Here is a 14,761-nt window from a genome sequence, read left to right on the forward strand (position 1 = left end):
AACCAAGGCCATCCACAAAGCTCTCTTCGCAGCCGAAGAACAGGGCGCATAAACATTAACAATTACGCACCTGTTCTGAGGACCATCCCAGCAACCCACCAAACCTAAGAAGCCATCCCCTTCCACAGAAGACTCCAAGACAAAACGATCCTTCCTCCAGACACACAAAATACCCCCACCTCTATTTGCTGCAGGAATGCCCTTCCAATCAAAATCACTATCCCCCCACACCTGAGCACACAACCTGCGATTCAGATTGGTAATTTTTGTTTCCTGGAGACACAGCAACTCCGCCTGATATTTACACACCACCCCTCGAACCACCCTCCGTTTTGCTGGCATACCCAGCCCTCTAATATTGAAAGAAAGAATCTTCATCACAAACCACTAGTCCCCACACCACCGTTATGATTCCCAGAACCAACGACAACACCAACATCTCTCTGTTCAAGGCCTGCAATCCTCCTAACAACTTCATCCTCTGCCCCTTGACTAGTCACACCCAGCTCTTTCCCAATATCCCAAAGTGACTGCGCTGCAGCATTAGAATTACCCAACCAGAAAATACTGTCTAACCTGGGTAAATCGGAACCTTGAGAGAAGGAACCACGAAGCTGTTGTCGTTTCATCCTTCTCCGCTCTGCCGCCGTCAAGCTGCTTTGTTCAACACTGGAACTCGACGAAAAACCCGCCATAGCTGCCGACGTAGTCGCCCTACGGATTAGAGCCTCAAATCCATTGGTCGTAGCCACCCCTTCACCCGGGATAAAAGATTCACGACTAGTGCTGCGCGCACCCTCGACCCCGCCAGTATGCAACTCGTTTTGGTTTGTATTAGGCAAAGGCCTCTCTGGTATGTCATCATCCTCACGCCCCAAACCCCCAATTCCACCTCCTTCTTCTGCGTTCACGTCATTGTCGAAACCACTAGAGTTTTCCTGTCCTGAAATTGGGCCAAAAGTGCAGGTACCCGAGGCCATACGGGTTGGGCAGTTTTTCAAAGGCCCAAATTCCAACCTTGGGTCAATGGGAGAAGTTATTTTTATAACAGTGTCCCCTGTAGGTGACAAAAAAGATGTCGTGGGTCCCCTCTGCACACTGCTTCCCACGTGCACACAATCAAACTCGATATCAGGGTGAAGATTTTCCGCTACCACGTCCTCCATAAAATTCTTGTTGACTTGTGCCACTAAAGACTGCACCGCCAAAACGTTCCCTTCGGCAACGTCTTCCACGTAATTTCCGGAAACTCCCTGTGCGACGTTAGCGGCAGTTACAGGTGTCGAATTCAAAATTCGAATCGACGGAGAGAGAGGCAAGGATCGGAACCCATCGTCGTCGACGGTGTCAGCCACACCACTGCAATCCTCCGAATGAAAAAAGTCGCGGGAGGAGCCACCAGAAGACCATGAAGAATCATTGTCCTCCTCGTCTTCCCCCGGCAATTCTGCGACACCACGCGAGCAACAACTGGACGAAACGCCCAACTCCTCACAGATACTGATGCAATACTCAATGCCACCCACTCTTAACCTCCGGAACTCTGAAACCACCCTCTGGAAAGCCGTCCTAATCTGCAGCCTAGCAAACGCCAGAGAAGAAAAAGATTCAGTATCTTTATCCACAGCTATCAGCTCCCCCACTGGTCTCACCAATTCCGCAAAGCATTCCTTAGTCCACATATTAATTGGAAACCATGTGCATCGCACCCGGACCACCCTAGAGACAGAAGTCACCGAGGGTGACCAAGGATAAACAACATGGAAGACCTCATTCATTCCTCCTCCTACATAAAGAGCCTCTTGCAAGTCGAAACCTGCAGGCCCCGTTAGTAACACCAAATCATCCTCTAAATATCTGACTTGAATATGAGTAAAACCAGTAAGCATTGCTGCATCCTGTAGTAACGGAATGACATCCAAGTTCCTGAGGACCCCAACAAGGCTCCGCTTCATCCACATCTCCCCATCCGGGACAACCGGACCACCCCACTCTTCAGCTGTGTCCTGCCTCGCACACGTTTTTGGTTCGAAAACCGCCTGGTTCCGTAAGTTGGTTTGCCCTGTTCCCAAGACCGCCTGTGCATAAGATTTCTTGACAAACCCAGTTCTGCTAACCCTGCTTTCTGCACCAGCAATGGTCACTCTCGACCCATGCATTTTCCCTCTACCCACACCGGACTCGTGATTGCTCCCCTTCGTATGGCGTTGCGGATGTTTGGCAGGTGCCATTTGGTGTTTCCTGAACCTGGGAAAATTCACGTGCATCTTGGTGCTTCCTATCACAATTGTATCAAGTTCCTGCTCCAGCTTCCTCGGGTTTTTCACGCCAACGAATCGAACGAACCCGAAACGCTTGCCCCACTTGTCCCTCCTCGGAGAAACGAAGACCTCCCATACCCGTTCATACCTCTGAAACACCTGCCGTAGTTGCTTTTCACCCCACGTCTCCGGGAAGTTTGTGAAAAAGAAATGGGTAAGGTCCGTAGCTGCCCTACGGATCTCTCCATGCCCATGCAGTCCACGTTCAAAGCCATCATACCTCCTCCTCCCTCTCTCACTCTCTCTCTCCCTCTATGGTGAATTTGTTTTGATCCACAATTTATTTGGTCAAGACCTGAAATGTTGTGGTTATTCTATTTTCATCCACAAGAATTGTATGGCGGGCCTATTGAGGTAAACCCCAAACGTCTCATAGTCATGATAAGAGGGCCCAAAGTAATCTAAACCACAATGTAATGGCTCCTCTCCTAATTTTAAGAAATATTTTGTATGTCATATTGTCTCGTATGAATGATATTTGTAAGCACAAAAAGTATAAAAATTGACAAAGTAAAATTTAAATACTACACATATTTTTAAAACTAGTATTCATAAAGTCCACATGCAACATAAGCAATTATAACTGAAAATATGTAAGTATTTGTCAAGTACGTACATGATGGCTGAGGCTAAAGGACCCTTGGTCATTTTTGAAGATTGAAACGGATTCTGCAATGAAGAAGAGGGAGGAGAGGAGCCATTACATTGTGGTTTAGATTATTTTGGGCCCTCTTATCATGACTATGAGACGTTTGGGGTTTACCTCAATAGGCCCGCCATACAATTCTTGTGGATGAAAATAGAATAACCACAACATTTCAGGTCTTGACCAAATAAATTGTGGATCAAAACAAATTCACCATATCTTGAAATAGATATGGCTTATTTCAAAAAGTCAAATATATACTTACGTTCAAAAATAAAATACTTACATATTTTCAGTTATAATTGCTTATGTTGCATGTGGACTTTATGAATACTAGTTTTAAAAATATGTGTAGTATTTAAATTTTACTTTGTCAATTTTTATACTTTTTGTGCTTACAAATATCCTTCATACGAGACAATATGACATACAAAATATTTCTTAAAATTATTATTGAAAAAAATAAAAATGTTGCTATCTCAAAATTGTAAGCAAAAACACCTTAATTTGCAGAAAGTTAACATATAGTAGTATATAGAAGGTCTAAAATTCTTACAAATCTAATTTTTTCATTACATTTTGGTGAATAAAAGTTTGAGTAAGTTCAACTGTAATAACCCTTATGAATTAGGGCATGGTCATGATTCGCTTACTAAAAGTACTTATAGATTGTCCCATTAACACAATTCTCATATTAACAACAAGAATTAAACACACAATATTTTTTTTGGTAAGTATCGGACACAATTATTTCGAAAGAAAATTACTCGTCCAAACTAAGATAACTAAACTTTTTCATTACATTAGATGAATTATACCAATTGATGTTATTTTTGTTGATATATAAATTAAATAAGGCTTTGATGCCCTCTCAATCAAACATCTGTATCGGCATATATAACACTTTTGTTGTTATCTTTACTAAGTCATCAGACAGATTCTAAATTTCTCACCCGTCTCTACACGAAGCGTTGCTTTCACTCATCAATCAATCATTGCTATGAATAGTGACTTGAAGAAGAGAATTACAACATGTAACCATTAATCCTTACTAAATTTATTGCAGAAGAGTATAATCCGCAAACAACATCCGAGGTTGGAGATAAAAATAATAAACATGTAACGTGTATCCTCATGCTCTAACGTGGCTTTGCACTAGAATTTGGTCACACAAATCCAAAAGGTTTGGCAATTCAATAAGTTTGGATTTATACTATAATCTCACTCACATCCAAAAGAGAAAATCAAAGAAAAACAAGAGAAATATATGATTAATATCAAAAGAAAATGAGTAGTGAAAATAAAAGAAAAGAAAAAAAAGTTGTGTGAATAATTCAAAAGGAGAGTCAATTTGATGCGGGAAAATGATGAGCCTTGGGGATGGACCCGCTTTAATTTGATTGGTCCCATGTACATGTGCTTAGATGAATTTGATGAGTGTTGCTTACCTGGGACATAAGTGTGCTGACGTGAATTTGATAATAAATTTGGTTTGATGTGGTTTTATCTAGCACAGAGTCTTTTATTATAAATGAAATTTTATGTTTAAATTTTATATTAAGAGTGAATTCATGAGGAATAAGTTAAGATGCATCCTATTAGTTTTAAACCTAGAATGATTTTTTTTCTCAACTATAATAAATGACTGAAAATTTAGCTAAACGCTTACTATTGTCTAACCTCATTTTGGTAGTTGGCTTAGTTGCAAATGTAGTTTTGACTCCTAAAATTATGTTTGGATGACAGTAAAGCATATATGCGATTTGCAAATCAGAAGCATATATTTGGAACATGGGCTTTAGAAATGTGACTTACGAATCTGATGCTCTTGAAGCTATGCATATTTTTCCAAGAAAGATTTTGACAGCACAGATAATATTTATGCAACGATTGAGTGAAGTATGAGTAGAATTTTGTATATGATATATTGCAGTTTCAAACCCCATTTGTCTATAAGTAAGTGTAAGTATGTAAGTAAATGCTCATTAAACTCAACATCCCTTTGATTGAGGTACCATTTCCACACCTTAATTTTTTTTTGTATAAAAGAATTATCACTAAGCATATGTAATGTTCACGTCATGAACACGAAGACCAAGCTAGGAAACCTTAAAGAAAAACTCCAAACTCAGTCTCGTATATTAAGTGAACATGAATATTTCAAAGGCCTCCACATGAATATTTCAAAGGCCTCTACTGCTTAAACATATATGGCCTCCTGTAATTAACCGACTCCCGTTTCACATGGCTAACAAGTGTTGTCATTCGGGGGACATGAGCAACGAGTTAAGAAGAAAATATCTACATCCCTAACTAACATACTTCGGAAACAACTAAGATGAACCAAAATTATTGAGGTACATAAGTTGTCAAAGTCCTAAAGTTTGTTTTGATGAGATCGTCTCTTAGCCTAAAAAATAACCAAGTCCCCTAAAGTGAATTTGCCCCATATCCTTCACCCCCTTTGCCCCATTAAGTCGGCTCATTTCAATCCACATGCGAAGGACATGCACAGTTCGCTTCATTCCGGTCCACATAATAACTTGACAAAAATTACTTTCCCACATATATATATATATATATAATTATGAAAACATTAGGTTATTAGTATAATCATATTCTATATTCCAATACTATTTCAAAACAAAAAAGTGGCAACTCCGATAAGTGTCACCCATTATTCTATGTCTTTTTCATAAGTTTTCTCTCTCATACTATGATAAGTAGGTAGATGATGTCTTTTTATATTTTCTGATTTTTAAGTAATTTAAATATTTATTAATGTCATATTTTTGAAAACAGTTAATGTATTAATATTGCATTTAATATTTATTAATGACATTAAAACAATTAACAAAAATCAATTGTGATTTTTTCGAAACAACTAGTGTATTAATTTGACATTTAATAGTTTTAAAGACATTAAAATAACTAATAAAAGTCAATTCTGACTTTTCTAACATTAAGATGTATGCAGACAAGTCTTTTTTTAATGATTATGATTGTTTTTATATTACAAAATAAAAAAAATTAAATTTAATATCTTACGTTCAAAATGATATCAAATATGTCATCAAAAAATTGAAATCAAATAGTTTTAAAGGATTGATTTGGAAATTGACTCAAAAAAATTGTATTTTATGTTTTCGTATAAATATCTGGAAGATTAATATGATTTTGATATATTGGTTCAAAACATAACAAATTAGAAAACAAAAGGAATTAGAATGTAACTAGGATTAGAAACAAAAACTCAAATATGCGATATATGTATTTAAAAAAGAAAAACAAGAGAGAAAATATGAAATATTTGATGATAATTATCGACAATGTACTCTTATTCCATCCGTGCATGACGCGAGATGAGATATCAATACTATTTCTATCTAAAAAAACAATTTAGTGCTAGTGAAATTTGTTTAAATTATGTACTTATTCCAAAAACAAGTATGCTGCCGTACCTTAATTAACACCAACAATTAACATTAATTCAATTTCCAAAACATGTGCCAAAAAATACTATAAAATACATGGACAAAATATTTTTTAGTCAATTAAACAAGTTCTTCGAAACAAGTCATAAGTATGTAAATATATTTTTCCAAATATTAATATAAGCATTTCTGCTATAAGATAAATTTAAATAAACTTATTCAAACAAGACATATATAAGAGATAAAGAGATACTCCATCTGTTCCTTATTATAAGGTAATTTTTGAGTGTTTTTCTTGTTCCTAAATATAAGTCCATTTACAATATCAATGGTTATTTTTTCCCGAAACTATCCTCATATTTAATATGCAAGAGACAATGAGATTTTGAAATAATAACTTGGAGAGAGAAATTTATAAGAAATTAAATAAGGGTAATCTATGAAAGTGAATAAATTCTTTTACAAATTTATTGCTTGTAACTACTTTTCTTAATCTAAGAAAATTGGGTAAAATGAACTTATAAATAGGAACGGATGGAGTACTACTTATCTATACAGCTGTTCATTATAATTATCCACAAATACATCAGATTATACTAAAACTTAAAAATAATAATAAAGACACACAAATCAAGAAATAAATTGTTAGTAGTAATGTAGTATAGAAAGGGGGAAAATTAGATGTTTTTAAAATCTGAAAATAAGAAAAACCAAACATTAAAACACATAGGTAATCTGAATGAGTGGTTGGTTCAAGCGGTTTATGTTTGATTCTTTTAAATAATGTCTCGAGTTCGAGTTTTGTGAATGAAAAAACGTCCGTTGAAAGAGCTAGCCCCACCATGATTGGATGTTCCCGACTCAAACATGATTGAGTTTAAAGAAGGACACCGGTCTTATACTGAAAAACACAGAGGTAATAAGAAAAAAGTCCAGGGGCATTTCTAGAAATCATAGTTACATGTAATGCAACAAATTACAAGCCTTTCCTTTTCCGTTGGTTCCCTTGTCCGTGTTGTCTGAGAGTGAGGACCCTTTCCTTCTCCTCTGCATCAGCACCAAGCTGACCAACAATCCTTCTTCTTCTTCTTCCCAATTTCCAATGTGAAGAGAGTGTTTGTGAGAAAGAGCAGTGAAGATGGCTTCTAGGATTCTGGGTTCGAAGTCGAGTTCACTGGCGGTGTGTAACAAATTGTGGCGGTTTTCTTACTCCTCTGTGGCTGTGGCAGCTGCTAAACCAGCAGAGAACGTGGCTCTGAAGGATTATGCCGATTACAGAAGATCCCTTTATGGCCAAATCACTCACAAGGCCCTTCTCGTTGATGCTGTTGGCACCCTTGTTCTTCCTTCTCAACCCATGGCCGAGGTTCACTCTCTCTCTCTCTCTCTCTAAACCCACATCTAGATTTCACCAATTGCTGCAAAGGAACATGCTTTCTTAGTTTCTGGGTCAATGCATGTCTATTTCAACATTTGGGTCTTTCTGCTTTTTTTTGCAATGAATGAACACTCTTGTCATAGAACATAGAATTTTTTTTTGGTCACCAAAGTGTTTTTTAGATGTCTCAACATTAAATAAGTTATTAAATTCTACAATTTTCTATGAATTTTCAGTGTTTTTTTTCTTCAATTTTTAACTTTTGGGTGTGTGGTTTGTTGTGTTATAGATATATAGGAAGATTGGGGAGAAGTATGGGGTAAACTACTCAGAGGATGAGATATTGAACAGATACAGAAGAGCTTATGGCCAGCCATGGGGTAAATCTCGTCTCAGGTGGGTATCCTTCTACAAACTCATTTGTTCTTTTTGCTTATAATCCTGAACATATGCTCATATTAATTAGAACTATCTGAAATTTGGTTTTATATATGGCCATCAATTGATATATATAAATGTTTAGGCTTATCTGATTATTGGTATTAATGTTAACTGTTGCTTTCATCAGTCGGTACTCGGTATATGTCAAATTATCATGGCTGAGTTTCATGGGATGGGAAATTTCCTGATTTTGTCATTTTAAATATTTCTACAAAAACAGCTGATTTCCCCTTTTGCTGAAAGTACCTTCAATGCAGTGGTTTAGTTTGGTAAACCATGGGTCCATTGTTTGGATCAAGCTCTATTTTTCCTGAATCAATTCTAGCATCCAGAAGTTAGTCATAGAAGCTTCTCATCAGAATTGATTCAGACTTTAGAATCAATTGTAGAAAGAGTTTTAAACAGGCACTGAGCTATTCCTACTTCTGGATGATTTGAGTAATTCTTAAATGAGCACAGTGTCTATAGGTATAACAAATAAAGAAGCTCTAGATAACATTTTAATAACTTCAGTCGGGGAATAAAAAAACAATCCTCTGTCGTATCTATTGAGACCCTTAATTAGTATCATCTTTTGTATAATTGAGAGTTTCTTTTCTCTTACTTGCAGATATGTTAATGACGGCAGGCCCTTCTGGCAATACATAGTTAGTTATTCTACCGGGTGTTCAGATTCTCAATACTTTGAAGAACTTTATAACTACTATATGACAGACAAGGTAAAGACTGCTTCAGTTTCCTTTTTCTAAAATGTATAACACCTGTTTTCTTTTCTTTCCTCTTTTATTAAAAAGGAAACTTTGGGTAGCGTTTGATATTTTTTGCTGGCTATCATCCATAGGCATGGCACCTCTGTGATCCTGATGCAGAAGAAGTTTTCAAAGCTCTTAGAAAATCAGGTGTAAAATTGGCTGTTGTGTCAAATTTTGATACTCGGTTAAGACCTCTTCTGAGGGCATTGAAATGTGATAACTGGTTTGATGCAGTTGCTGTTTCAGCTGAGGTAAGCAAATTGCTCTTTTTGTCAGTTTGTGCTATTAAATTTCAGCTTTCATCCCTTTCTCACCAATATATGCATGAAACTAGTATTGATTTCATTCACATATGACAATGGAGAAGGATCATTGAAGTGAAAAATATTTATTAAGGAAGAGAAGAAAGAAAATCAGATACTGAAAGCACAGAAATCTTTATTCATATCATAAACTATGACTAATATTTATCTTTCTGGTGGATCTAAAACATGCCAATTCTGGAAGTTGATATTGTAGCTGGGGGCTCACATCAGAATTGCATTGGACTCATCATGATTCTGGACTTCAGGATCATGCTGTTGAGCTCTCCCACCATTTAACCAAAGATGCTTACATAATGAATTCACATAAGAAACGCATGACCTTAATTCGAGATTTTATCTAGTACTGCATGCAGATTTGGCAACGTTAAATAATTTTGTGAAAATATCCAAATGGAAAGTTGATTGCTAAAATAAATTCTTCTATTCACCAATACTTGAGCATTGTATAATAGATCATGTGGCACTTGTTATTGTTGCCTATATTAACTTTCGGGAATTAACAGATCTGTTGTAAGACTCTTGACAATTATTTGGGTTGTCAAGTTCTTGTTTATGGCCACGTTTGTTTGAGCTTATTTGAGCTTATCTTATAGCATAAACTCTTATACAAGTGTTTGGGTATGCTTATGAAAATAGCCCATGACTTACCTATGAGCTGTTTTGAGCTTATTTTCATAAATTACTCAAATTAGCTTATGTATAAGTGTTTATACTCACATATAAGCTATTTGAAGTTTATTTCAATAAATTTCTGAAATTAGCTTATGAATAAGCGTTTATGTGCCATAGGATCTCATATACTTTTGAGAATCCATGCATTTACATGCTGCGTACACCGTGCATGCTTCTAATCTAAGGTTTCACAATCATATAACTTTCCTTTTTATACCATAGTTAATTTATGAACTTCTCTCGCATTCAAACTTACAATGTGTATGTCAATGTTTCTTTATGCCATTTTCAAATAGGTTGCAGCCGAGAAGCCAAATCCAACTATATTTCTTAAAGCATGTGAACTATTGGGCGTAAAACCTGAGGATGCTGTTCATGTTGGCGATGATCGTAGAAATGATATATGGGGTGCCAGAGATGCTGGCTGTGATGCTTGGCTTTGGGGAAGCGATGTTCACTCCTTTAAGGAGGTATATATCTTAACATAATCAATTTTAGATACATAAAGAAATTGTTGGATACTAGTGAGAATAAAATACAAATAGTGAACCAAAAACTGTTTAATTCAGGTATATCCTCTATCCTTACGTAGGTTGTGACATTATGGAAACATTAATAACTATTGCTAAGTTCCATGTTGAGTAGAGATATGGTTAAAATAGTCCTTATAGGGTAGAACGATCCCGACCCCTTAGACTTTTGGGTAGATTTAGGCCTAACCTGAATTCTAAGATAGTATTAGAGACCATCCTAGATCTGTTTATCGAGCCACCCATAATGGGCCACCCACATATGATGTTCAGCTCTGGGCGTGAGGTGGGTGTTAAGGTCTCACATTAACTAGAGATATGACTAAAATAGTCCTTATATCGGGTATAGCCTTAGAGCAATCATCACCACTCAGTAGCTTCTGAATAGAGTTAGGCCTAACCTAACCTGAGTTCTAAGAGCTATAATTGAGTAAATCTTCTGCTGTTTTGAAGTTATATTAAAATGATTGTCTTATTCATGATTTTGAAAATTAAACTTTTAATTCTTGAGTTTTGGTGAGGTCACTCTAGGTAATACATATATGACTTAAATATTTTGCTAATGCAGGTAGCAGAAAGGATTGGTGTTCAGGTCTGAAATAGGGCTTCTCTTTGCAATAAGTGGGAGAATGCTATGCATAGTGTGCTTTAGGCTTTGTTTATTAGGTTGTGTATGTATGGAAGAGATGTGAGCATGTAACAAATGAAAACCAGAAATGGAAGGTGGTGTAGGTTGGAGCTTCTTGAAAATGGATCCCCTCCTGCACTTTTATAAGCAACCCCTCTCTTGCAGCATCACGGCCATTGATTTTTGAATCCAATGATTAAAATTGCTAATGAAAAGTGATTGGTAAAAATAGTTGATTAATTGATTAATTTAACTGAATAATATGTATTGTAGAGGCAGGAGGCTGCAGAGGATCCATATCCCTTCATCTTTCCTTCAGTTTTTTTCCAAAAAGCTTAAAGCTTCCACACATAAAAAAGGCTTAAAGCTTATTTTTAATTTAGAAGAGAATAAAAAGAAAGGTCCAATTCAAAAAAGGCTTAAAGCTTCTTGGCCTGAAGCTAACTTAGAGCATTGGCTCTGTGACCGCTTCATTTTAGTGTCAGTTTAGTGGACTCTAAGTCTAAGTAACTCACCCTGGGCGTTGACCAATGCAAATTCATAAAATAAAATGGTGTTTGTTGTAGAGTCTGACGCTAATATTAGCTGTCAATACTAAACTAATGATAGGTTACACCATTTGCTCACAGTATACGAGTCCATAAATTGGCCGCTCTTGACTAGGTTAGACAATACCCGTAACTTGAAGTTACTATATGTATTTAGTATCTCCAAATTAGGAGTACTGTTTTACCTACACAAGAACGTCAACTTAAAGACCCTGAAATTGTGAGCAAATCTTCCAAGTCATTACCAAATTTTTATTGACATGTTAAATTTATAGTACTAAAATTAGTTATGTATGTTCTTATATTATAGCGGGATAAAAAAAGGGTTGTCTAAATGATCCTTGATAAAATTTGGGTTAAATCACCCTTGATGAGTTGTCCCAATAATATTATAACATGTGTTTTTATAAATTCCAACTCATTTCATTATTTTTTTATTTTATGTTTTCATAACATTCATTTAGTTAAATAATCTATTTGCAAAATAAACCAATGAATTAACATAATAACATATAACTCCTTCTAAAAAAAACCCTCATAACCCTTACGACATTTTGGAAGCTATCCAAGCTCTGTCATTTTTTTCCAACCTGCCATAGCCGCAACACTAAATGGTTTAAGAATATAAGAATAATTGTCATGGATGGAACATTGGAACAACAATTAAATCAATTTTTTTAAGTTTGATAAAATAATATACTTCAATTTGGTTATGCCTGTAAATTCTCATCTGACCATGATCACGGCCTTGCAATTGTTCAGGCACTCCATCAATAATTGAATCTGGTATCAATCCTTGTTGCTTAAGTTTTGCATACGAGATTAATCCCGACAAGACCTCATAGATTGTCTTCGCCAGATCTCGCGAATGCTTCAGCAAGAGGCCAAGAACAAGAACGAATAAAACAGGTTGAGAAAATGTGGAAGAATGGGGTATTAGGGTTCTCAATTGATTCTTTTGGGAAAATGAGTTATGTGTTATTATTCTAATTGATTGGTTTATTATGTAAATAATTTATTTAATAAAATGAATATTATGGTAATATAAAATAAAAAATGAGTTGGAATTTTAAAAACCCATGTTACAATATTAGTGGAACACCTCATCAAAGGGTGATTTAACCCAATTTTTATCAAGGGTCATTTAGACAACCCTGATAAAAAAACACATGAATAAACTATTTGCAGCTAAAAAAAGAACACATTTAAAAACTTTATAACATATATAATATCATATAATTAACTTGTCTTATTACATATATTAGTTTGACCCTTTTAAAGATTTTTCTGAAGGTCCGCCACTGGGTCCAACACTTTCATAATTTTTTGCAACTTTAAGCTTATCAATCACTCTTTCAAGCTTTAAAATCTGCTTTGAATGGTTAGATGCATAAACCTGTGCAAAGTATACTGTTTGTCTCTCATTATCTCTTCCCCAACAAGAGCTTCGACATCTTCCATGACACTTTAAATTAATTCTTGGAATAAGTTTCACTGCAAATTTTTTTATTTACATCCCCAACCTATTAAAGTAATGATTGGAGCCAATTTCCTCTAATTCAGTTTTCATATTTCAAACATGAAGCATACTAATTATGTATTTTTTACAAAAAAGATAAGATAAGATTTATTAAGAATTTAAGATAAAGAGATCTTGGGAATAAAACTCTCCCAAGTGAGCAACTTTAACTGAAACAAGTAAGCGACCCCAACAAAGAAGCCAAAAAAACTCGACAATTAAAGGCAACAAGGCAAAAACAGAGGTAAAGATAACTAGCAACAAAGCAAAAACAGAAAAACAAAGATACAGATAAGTTTGTAGGTTCAGACGAAGCTGGACAAAAAGGACCAAACACGATATATTTGGACAAAATTTCAAATAACCAAAGGTCAAATAACCACCACCACCATGTAATCTGAATCTCCCAGAAAGGTATATTGGGACAAAAGTTCTTAAGGCCCAGGATCGCGATCTATTTATTAAAATTAGTTCTTTGTTTTGGCTGAAGCATACTAATTATTATTGGGGCAAAAATTGTTAAGGAGGTCCAGGATCTTGAACTAATTAGGCTTAATTGCACTTTTGGTCCCCCAACTTTGGCCTTTCTGCGAAAATCGTCCCCAAATTTTAAAATTAGCAAAAAACGTCCCTAACGTTTACACCCGGTTGCAAAATTGGTTTTCCGTCCAAAATCTAACTGAAAATGGTGACATGGCATTTCTAAATTAATTTTAACTGAAAAAATAATTTATTAATATTCTTTAATTAAAATATTTAGCCATGTACCAAAAAATTAAAATATTAAGCCATAATCCTCTCTCTCCATCCTCTCCCAAAACCCTAACAGACCAGAACCAATCTGAGGAACGCCGCCACCTCTGGCTCCCTCCCCAACCACTCTTACCACTGCGATAACAGTGGCGCTGACCGCGGTGGTCCGAGAAAGGATCGCGAGGGGCGGCGCATGTGATTGCGAAGCTCCAGAGAGAGAGAGAGAGAGAGAGAGAGAGAGAGAGAGAGAGAGAGAGATGACGCAGACCTAGAGGAGGTGGCGGCGGCGCACAGATCAAGGGAAACGATGATGGTAACGCGTGATTCAGGTCGGGAAGGAGGATATGGAGTGGGTGGTGACGGCGGCCCCTTGGCTTGGTAGTGGAGGATGAGGCCACAATGGAGAAGAAACCAGATGAAGAAACATGGTCTGATTCTGAGATGAAGAAACCCAGAGGAAGATCTGGTCCGATGGGAGATGGTGGTGTTGATGGGATTGGATTTGGATGGCTTGCCTTGCCTCCTTCATCCTTATCTGTTCTGGTTTAGGTGTTGTGAGGGACAAGAAAAAATCGGATCTAAACCCCAAAGTTAGAAGATGAGAGAGAGAGAGAGAGAGCTGGGTAAGAAGGAAATTATTTCTTGTCTTTTTTTCCCAGGACCTACCTGCTGTTCATGAACCTGCCCTAGCTTATCTCCATCCTCCTCTGTTCTTGACTTCTTGTATTTTTTTTTTAATGATTGCAGAAAGCAACATTCTGCAATGGAAGGAGAATTGCAGAAAACATTTATGCACCAAACCAAGAAGATGAA

General features: G+C 36.3%; 1 protein-coding gene across 1 annotated transcript; it reads left to right on the plus strand.

Moving 5' to 3' along the window:
• The first annotated feature begins 7,346 nt into the window (after positions 1–7,346).
• LOC130730110 (uncharacterized) lies at positions 7,347–11,279 on the plus strand. The gene is made up of 6 exons (XM_057582017.1): positions 7,347–7,767; positions 8,069–8,175; positions 8,831–8,939; positions 9,062–9,223; positions 10,267–10,440; positions 11,069–11,279. Exons 1-6 carry the CDS (start codon positions 7,540–7,542, stop codon positions 11,096–11,098), a joined length of 810 nt encoding a protein of 269 aa, XP_057438000.1. The 5' UTR covers positions 7,347–7,539; the 3' UTR covers positions 11,099–11,279.
• Positions 11,280–14,761: the final 3,482 nt, after the last annotated feature.

The sequence above is a fragment of the Lotus japonicus genome, chromosome 1, assembly GCF_012489685.1.
Source record: "Lotus japonicus ecotype B-129 chromosome 1, LjGifu_v1.2".
Classification (NCBI taxonomy): domain Eukaryota; kingdom Viridiplantae; phylum Streptophyta; class Magnoliopsida; order Fabales; family Fabaceae; genus Lotus; species Lotus japonicus.